The sequence below is a fragment of the Motacilla alba genome, chromosome 4 (assembly GCF_015832195.1).
Source record: "Motacilla alba alba isolate MOTALB_02 chromosome 4, Motacilla_alba_V1.0_pri, whole genome shotgun sequence".
Classification (NCBI taxonomy): Eukaryota; Metazoa; Chordata; class Aves; order Passeriformes; family Motacillidae; genus Motacilla; species Motacilla alba.
Window position 1 is genome coordinate 40,493,430 of NC_052019.1, and position 9,550 is coordinate 40,502,979.

The 9,550-nt window shown below is 45.4% G+C and overlaps 1 protein-coding gene across 3 annotated transcripts in view; it reads right to left on the bottom strand.

Moving 5' to 3' along the window:
* FNIP2 (folliculin interacting protein 2) overlaps positions 1-7,314 on the bottom strand; it is a 50,713-nt gene extending 43,399 nt beyond the window's left edge. For 2 of the 3 annotated variants that reach the window (XM_038134837.1, XM_038134834.1), the window contains exon 1: positions 6,888-7,314. In XM_038134837.1, coding sequence (XP_037990765.1) covers positions 6,888-6,982 — 95 coding nt within the window. In that variant the 5' untranslated portion in view covers positions 6,983-7,314. Of the gene's footprint in view, positions 1-12; positions 283-6,887 lie in introns of those variants that run through there. The other variant, XM_038134832.1, reaches the window with a different exon arrangement.
* Positions 7,315-9,550: the final 2,236 nt, after the last annotated feature.

Consider the following 9,550-nt stretch of genomic DNA (forward strand, 5'->3'; position numbering starts at 1 on the left):
CAGGTACATTACCAAGGTTTGTAGCACATTACAGTGAGTATTAATCCAAAGAATTTTTTTTGCAAAGGAGTCCTCAGCAGCTTCAATAATACTGAAATGTCAGAACAAGGAATTATCTGTATGAGAAAAATTATTCCATTTTCTGTCTGCCCTGACCCCAGCTCCTTTGTCATATCTACTTTCTCACGGCATTTGGTCTGCTGTTACTGTTCAGACCAAAGCAGCAGCTGAAGGCCCCTACCATGCACTGGAACGCAGTGGGAACATCCCACAACGTCAAAGTGGGATGACTAAAACATTTTTGTGAAAACTCTTCCATCTTCCTTCCCCCGAAATTTAATAAAGCTATTTTGCAACTTTAACTTAGTTTACATAAGAAAAGTTACAAAGTTTATGTAAGTTTACATGAAGCCACCTACTGGCAACAAAGCTCTCCATCAGTTTTTAAAATGTTTCTCTACAAATTCAGCTTTTATGAATGCTTGTCCACATTTTTCAGCCCAAATCAGCTTTATTTTCTCATTCACATCAAGCCATTTACAGCTATTCCCCTACAGCATCAGCATCACTGCATTAAATTGCAGTGTTTCCTGCTTTAAGTGCCACCAAGGAAAGGTATCTCCAAGGCTTTCTGCTGTTACTGTTCCCCAAATCACTTTCCACCAAGCACAGTACGTGGCACAGTACTCACCCAGTTTTGGACATGTCAACAGCAGAAGTGCCCTAAGAATAAGGAATCAACCATCTGCTGTTCAACTGCACACCAATTTAAGAATCAACACATGGAACTCCATGGATAAGTTACTCGTAAATCAGAAAGAAGATAACCCACAGGCAAAACCCATTTGACTGCCAAGCAATAACGCATTTTTTCATGGAATTAAATAACCAAGGTACATCCATCCCTCTCAGGATGTCAGTAGCTTGTGCATTTCCACACATTTTTTTGTCATTTGTGGCAAAGACAAAAACTAAAACAAAAACCAGGGTGTCGTCTTGCAACTTTAAGAGAGATGGAGCTAGACTCAGAGCAAAGCTAGAGGAAACCAAGAGGTTGTTCAGTGACAGCAGTGTTTAGGGGAGGGGAAATTCAACCAACTAACGCAGAAGAATGGCCTTAGCTCTTGCAAAGCTCAAAACCAGAGGACTTGGGGCTTGTTTTCCTTCAAAAAAGCCCCAGGCTGGAAGTGTGGTTTCCATGTCAAAAGATCATATTTTCAATTACTTCCTGTCTAAGCTGTTTTTTTGAGTAAGACTCTAATCAATCTCTTTCTGCAGAACTTATTCTTTAGCTCACTTTATGGATGAAAGACTAACGCCAGCACAAAGGTGTAATACTGCAGCCTAAGGCTCACCTTCAGCTGTCTGTCAAATGGTGTAAGGTTTAGATCTGCTCTTTGACCTGTCCTGCCCCCATGCTCAGGTCTGGCCCTGGGCTGGATTGCCCTTTTACAGCATGTAAGACAGCAAATTTTTTTCAAATACTTTTCAAAGGGTTTACAGCCAGATGTTTATGGATATTTCTATGTATGAAGACATACATGTATGCTCAGTAGGGTTACTGCTGTGTGGATCTCTACAAAACTGCAAGAAGCTCAAGAAAAAACCCGTATTAGGTCACAAGAACATTCTGAGGAGTGTTTCATTTGAACAAACTGACATACAAGCAGACTCCAAGCTCACTACTACTTTCTTTCCTTTTTCAGAAGGTGGAACATTGCCAGGCTGGTAATAAATGCTGTGAAATAATGCTTAGCAAGTAGGATCCCACCAAGCATTTCAGCACTATGACCAAAGGAATCACTAGTACCAGCTGCCAAACAAATGATCTCATATACCAAAGCTAACAAACTGTTACCAGATAGATATCCTGCAGCTACAGCATGACATCCGTTCCATTATAGACACCAGAAGGAGCAGCTGATACTTAAAGCTGAAGAAATAGACTGCATGCAAGTTTCAGACACAGCTGAAATAACACAACCTTTTTTTTAAAAAAACACATGAAATGAAGTTATTCCCTGCTTTACAACAGTCCTTCACTACACATACCAATATCAAAGAAATTTAATCATAGGTTGCAATGCATAAATTATATATTCAGCAGTGAAAGCAGTCTTCCAAGGACTCCAAGACATTTATCTTCATTTAAAAAACCCAAAACCAAATCTAACGATTAAAGACTGAAATTAGGTGAAGTCTGAATCCTCAGCTTAAGGACAACCTCAGACTTTATGTTGAAAAGTACAGAAAAGCAGAGATGTGAAATTTCTTCTAGAATCAGGTAAACACAATTACAGAATAACTGCTATCAATTTAAGTAAAGTCAAACTATCCACAACCCATATCAATTTCCTTAAGGCCATCCCCTGATACCTTACTCAAATATATGCTTAGCACTTGAGACATTCTAGTCTTGAGATACTATGTGCTTATACTCTATGCAATCCCTAAAACTCAATGGGCTGTTCAGTGGGCAAGGAATTGCTTGGATGGCCACATCCAGAGGGCACTGGTCAATGGCTCAGAGTCCTGATGGACATGAGTGACAAATGGTGTCCCTTGGGGAATATTGGTGATGGAATTGTGTGCACCCTCAGCAAATCTGCAGATGACATCAAGCTGTGCTTGTCTGCACACCTGAAAGATGGGATGCCAGCCCAAGGGACCTAGACAAGCTCAAGAAGTGGGCCCACGGCAATCTCATGTGTTTTAACAAGACCAAATGCAAGGTGCTGCACCAGGGTCAGGGCAAACCCTGGTATCAACCCACGCAGGGAATGGACAGATTCGGAGCCGTCCTGCCCAGAAGGACTTGGGGGTGCTGGTGGGTGAGAGGCTGGACATGACCCAGGCATGTGCACTCGCAACCCAGGAAGCCAAACATGTCCTGGACTACATTAAAAGCAGCGTGGCCAGCAGGGCCAGGGAGACTACTCTATCCTTCTACTCCGCCTTGGTGAGACCCCACCTGCAGTGCTGCATCCACCGCTGGGGGTCCTCACCAGAGGAAGGACATTGACCTGTTGGAGCAAGTCCAGAGGAGAGACACACGATTAGAGGGATGGAGCATCTCTCCTATGAGGAAAGGCTGAGAGAATTGAGACTGTTCCCACTACAAAAGAGAAGGCTTTAGGGCAACCTAATTGCTGCTTTCCAGTACCTGAAAGGAGAATAAAAAAAATATGGAGACAGAATATTTTAAAACACATGTAGTGATGGGACAAGGGGGAATGGCTTCAAACAGGTTTAGATTAGATATTAAGAAAAATTCTTTATTGTGAGGGTGGTGAAACACCATGGAAAAGTCTGCCCAGAAAAGTAGTGGATGCCCCATCCCTGTAAATGTTGAAGGCCAGGCTGGATGGGGCTCTGATCAGTCTGGTCTAGTGGAAGGTGTCCCTGTCTAAGGCAGCAGTGGTTGGAACTAGAGGATCTCTAAGGTCTCTTCCAACATGAGCTGATCTATGATTCTGCTGAATACACGACCCTGGTAGCACTCCAAAACATTGTACAAACTATGCTAAACCAATCTCGTAAGGGAAGCAACATTTGATAAGGAAATAAGAAGTTTTAGGGGAATTTAGCCACATAAATACACATTGCTTGCACACAAAGTAATTAGGGTTTTCCCAGAACCTCAGAGGCTAAGAAGAAATATATTCAATCACAGCCACTCAAGTGCCTCTGTTGAAAGGGATGTGTGTATACACACACAACTTTACATATGTATTACACATACATATATATTTTTTTTAGTTAAGGGAAGCAAGAAGCACCAGTAAAAAAAAAGAGAAGCTCAAGTTTGTATACAAAACGGCTTAGAACAAATGTAATATCTCACTAATAAACATCTGTTTTCCAGCTGGTTTATAATTTCTCTTTTTGTAAAAAATGAATTAAGCTATTCTATAATTCTAACTACTACGCTTCTACCACTTCATACTTCCATTACCTTGAAGGGAAGCCTGGGCCACTAGAAAGTCCTACTATCCCAACAGCTCTATATTAGCATCTACACCTCATGTTTACATTCTCCTCACCCTGCAGGTAAAGGTTGTGCTCATGTGAACATGTAATGCAGCCCAGACTAGCTCCACAGAGTGCATTAATTGGTGCTAAAGACCTGACACCCACACTATATGTGTTCTGGAGTTTTACTTTTGACCAGCTGTAGTATGATCCCAGGGACTGAATGCCCATTAGTGGTTGGAACACACTTTCTAATTTCATTCATTCCAACAGGAATCCAGTTTATGTACTGAAGCCACCTAGCTTTGTGAGCCAAAGTGCAGTTAGTGGGACAATTTAGAGGTTTTCTTTAAAAGAGCACTCTTGAGCCAAATTAATATGTTCATATTTATGCACCCAAGAAATCATTTCCTGTGGCTCCACATTCATCCATAGGCACCATGTCTCTTGCTCTTTTAGGCTGTGCCAGCTCATCCTGGTAAGCAGCAGGGACCTTAAAGCTTGATGCCAAAGCAGCCTTGGACCTCTGGCCAAGATTTAGCTCCCATTAAAGGAGAGAGTGCAACAGAATGAGCATATGCAGCGCTTGCTACAGGCAAAATGCAAGCCTGGTTGATAGCCCTCTGCAACAGAACTTTTTCTGGTGTTCCTGGGAAGACTAGAAAACACAAAGCTTCCCAACAACATAGTTGGGAAAATTTGTCAAATCACATTAATTTGAGGAGGCATTATCTACTAAAGAGACTTTTGGCGATTCCTCTTCTTTTCAGGGTAAGGGTGGTGTATGAATACACTTAGGCTTTCAAGGCTTTCATTACAATTGAAAGTCCAAGGATACAGATTGCTATTGGTCTCACAGGACCCCTTAACACTAAGAGCTAAACACTACCAGACATACTGAGCATGGAGGCACCTCACTAACCAAAACTTGGAAGGAATAAAGCTAACTAAAGATCCTTAGAAAGGCAGTCTTGTCATTAGAAAATGATTCTGCCACTTTGCATCCAACACTGACCAGCAGTATGTGCTTAATACAGAAGCTACCAAAGGATTATGTTTCCTACTTTACTTAGATCAAACCACATCTCTCCACTCAAACAGAGATTACTGTTGAACAAAAAGTCTCCTAAAAGCACTGCAGCAAAGCTTCTCAGACCCTGTAAGTATGCTCTTGCAGATCATGAACAGATCACTGGAAAGAAAGAAAAAGCATTACAGCATACTTAAAAGTTGTAAGGAAGAAGCTCAATATTAACAAGGAAAAAAACCCCTCCATTCACATGTAAAATACTTTAAAAAATTTTATTAACTTTAGGTATATAAAAAAAAAAGTCAGACAGAAAAGGAATGAGGAAAAATAGGGTATAAAAAGAGTGAAGGGTACCTACACAAGTATTTTCATTATAATAGCTCTTATGTGAAACATCACATAATTTACATGTTACTCAAACTGAAAACCAAGTGTGGAATATCTTACCCAAAAAACAGGAAGAAGGAGAAAGTATAATCCCTAACTTCACTAAATACTCCAGATGGAATAATCTTACTGGTTTTAGGGGGAAACATACTGTGCAAGGAATCTGCCTTTGTGGAGACACTTGATAATCCAGTAACAATCCAATAATACAGAACTAACAACACTGGTCTCTGACACAGAATATTTTTAAGTATAATGCAAAATAATAGAGTTAGTCTGGAACTGTCAGTTTCAATGAAGAAAACTGTTTTCTTCCACATTAAAGGAAATATTTAACTCATAAGGTGAATAAGTGCTAAAAGAAGTAAGTAGCAGTTACACAAAAATAATCTAAAGTTACAAGTGCAACATACAGATTCTGCAATTTCACAAAATTCACCAGATTTGTTCTCTAATATGAATGCAGCTCCAAGACTATGTCCAATCACTTTCAAAGGAATCACCTTGTAACCCAAATATATTGCCATTTTCATCTTACACTATTGATCTCCATGATCTTGTAACTTTAGCCATACAAATGGCAATATACTGCACAGACCATCTTCGGAATTATAATGGTTCCACAACTGTGGTCTTTCATACTTGGCACGATGGCATTTTGTGGATCAAAATATTGTCCACTGCTCTCCCTTACCATCTTTAGTAGTTTCAGCAGTTAAAGCCCAGATTCCAATTCAACCCCGTGTACCATCTGATCACAAGACCAGCCAACTCATGCCGCACAGAAAAACAGGCACAGAGGTTACCGGGCACGCATGTGATTGTCACTGTGCTCACCGGGCCGCTCGGTCTTGTGAGCAGCACAGATGTCACACGAACAAAGCTCCAAAGCACCGGCCTGAACAAAATGCTGTCCCCGAAGGGTCACAGAACATTAAAAGTTCAATATTACACAGAGAATCGATATTATAGAGAGGTTATACACATAAACCCCGAAGCAGCGATAGCTACTGAACCTCACCTTTCAGCACGCACGGTATGAAAAGCAGGGGGCAGTGAAAGGTGCCTAATGCTTAGCGGGTCACCAGACCGCGCACGTGTATTTAGGTCACAACAATTAAGCCGTATCTTAATTTTCCTGCGCTGATGAGACTCGGGCACGAGCGATCACATCAACCGCACACAAAACACCAGACAGGGGACCCGGCCTCTCCCCCACCGCTGCCGAGGGGCGAGGGCCCCAGGGGCGTGCCACCGCCAACTCGAGCAGAAAATGGCTGAGAGCTCCAACGAGAGGGAAAGGCGGGAGAAGGGCCACCCCGGCGCGGCCGTGCCTCCCGCCGCACCCCCTTTTCCCCGGCCGCTCCCCCGGCAACTCTGCGGCGGGGGACCCCGCGGGGCTGCGGCACACCTGCGCCCCGCGCCGGCCTCTCTGCCGCCTCGCCCGCTGCCCCGCGGGGGCAGCCCCCGGGGCCCGCCGCCGCCCGCCCCGGCTCACCTGAAGGCGGGCCCCTCCCCCGGAGCCCGGCCGTGGGGGGCCGCCGCGCCGCCGCCCCTTTTGTTGAAGAGCTTCTGGAGCAGGGTTGGGGCCATGCCGCCGCCCCGCCCGGCGGCGGCCCCGCCGCGCCCCTCGCAGCGGCTCAGCGGGCGGCGAGCGGCGGCGGCCGCGGCAGCATCCCCGGAGCCGCCGCGGAGCCGCCCAGCATTCCGCGGAGGCGAGGAGAGGCGAAAGGAGCGCCGGGCCGCTCAGCCGCGCCGCTCCCGGCGGGCACCCGTCACCTGACCGAGGGGCCGGGCGCTCCCGGCCGGCGGCGCCGACACCGGCCGCGCACCGGGCAGGGCAGAGCAGAGCAAGGCAGCGCTCCCCGCGCCGCCGGCAGACGGAGATGGGGACGGGGCCGCGGTGGCGCCGCGCCCCTCTGGCGGCCCCCATTGGCTGCGCGGCGCCCCCGCCCAGCCCCCAGCACGTGGTAGGGCGCGGAGGCGGCCTTAAAGGGACAGGGCCCGGCCGGGCCGCGTGTGCGGCGTGCGCGGGGATGACGGACCCGAGAATCCGTGCGAAGGGGCCGGAAGGGGCCTTAAAGGTCATCTAGCCACAGACTGCACTCCCATGGGCAGGGACACCTCCCGCTAGACCAAATTCTCAAGGGCTTATCCAGTCTGGCTTTGAATATCTCCAAGGTTGGGGCATCCGCAACCTCCATGAACAACCTGTTCCAGCTTGTCACCACCCTCACAGTGAAGGATTTCTTTCTAATATCTAACCTAAATTTCCTCTGTTTCAGTTTGAACCCATTAGTTCATGTCCCATCACTACAGTTCCTGACAGAGATTCCTTCTCCAGCTTCCATGTAGTCCCCTTACGATACTGGAAGGTTGCAAAGAGGTCTCCACACAACCTTCTGTCTCCAGGCTGAACAGCCCCAGCTCACTCATCCTGTCTCTGTATGGGAGGTGCTCCAGTCCTCTTAAACTTGTGGTTCTGCTCTGGACTTGCTCCAATGGTTACAACTCCTTATGTTGGGGGCATCAGAACTGCATGCTGTTAGTTCTCCAAGTGTGGTCTCACAAGAGCAGAGCAGAGGGGGAAAATCACCTCCCTCGACCTGCAGGCCACTCTGCTTTTGATGTAGCCCAGGATTTTGGTCGGCTGCAAGCACACATTGCCAGCATATGTTGAGTTTTTCATCCACATCCACGCATGAATAATGTGTCTTTTACAATACATTTCTCTACAGATAGAAAAGTGTTTGTATACGTATGTGTGCACACACGTGAATGATGCGTTTGTGATTTACAACACTATATTTGTGCAGTGAAGCAAGAACAAAGCACTGCCTGTATCAGGAAGGGCTCCCTGCTTGGGCTGACAGCAGAATGTGGTGTCCAAGTGTCCTCCCATCCTTCTCACACCAGCCGAACCCACAGACTGACAAAAATCCACTGGGTTTCAGGAAGCTCACATCCCTTGTTTTGCTCCGTACACCAATCTGTCACTGGTCCAGGAAGACTTCAATGGAATTTTCTCCCTAGACAGAACTAGAATATCTGTAATGGAGAAATCCCTGTATATAGTTGTAGAAGCACTGTGATTCCCTTGAAGAATCTGAACTTTTACTTTAGTATTTGACCAAGTAAGCAGCAATATTTTTGCAGGATTAGGTCTGCTGGAATGGTGCCTATTTTCACACTGATTTGTTCTATTCACAAATAATTAGATGAGGCTACAGTATTTAGGTATCATTTGGAGCTTTATGTTTGTTTAATTTGAGGGAAAGGATTGTTTTTGTGGCTTTGCCCAGCAGCAGGATGACACCTTGATGTACCTAGCAAGAGAACATGACTTCAAATGCTTGTTTTCAATGAGCTAAGTTATTTCATACTGTGGTGGAACAAAAACCAAACAAACAAATGCCCCCAAAACCCCAAGAAAAGCAGAATCACAGTTACTTCCTGCTCTTTTTAGGAAACTGGAAGATAAGACATGGAGAATAGTGGTTATTATAATAGTTGTAAAGAATCATTACAATACTTGTCTGCAAACTCAGCATCCAGTTGTGGTAGAAGAGGAGGTGAACCTATTTTGGAGTCAGCCTTTCACTGTCTGGAGAAGCTGATTTCTCTTTAAAATGAGGTGATGTCTACTGGCCTGATAATCTGATCAGCTGCACCCTTGATAATACCCGACTGAATCTTGTAAGGCTCAACTGATCCTGTATGGAGGTCCATTCTCAGAAGGGCTTTCATCACTTCCTCTGTGAGACTGAACACCCAATGTAAATCTTTCAGCCTGGATGTTGTTACTGCCCCCAGTTATTAGAGTCAATCTACCCGAACAAAGCTGAAGGACAGAAAAGAGAGCGTGTGATGATGACAGCACACAGAAAGGTGAATAGCAGGGTGTGGCTGGAGAAGATGAAAGACATCATGGTTGACACAGTAATCAACACAAATGAGAATCTAGGCATTCAGCTCCAGAAACAATCACTGGACTGCATTTCTCAAGGAACAGTCCTGAGAAACTTTAAAGTTGCAAACACTGTGGCTGCCCCTCTAATATTCATCAGTGTTAGCAAGGAGTGCTGACCAGTGGGGATGGAATCAGAGGCTAACAACCAGTCATCTCCCAATGTCCACACCACAAACATTTTACCAGTCCAT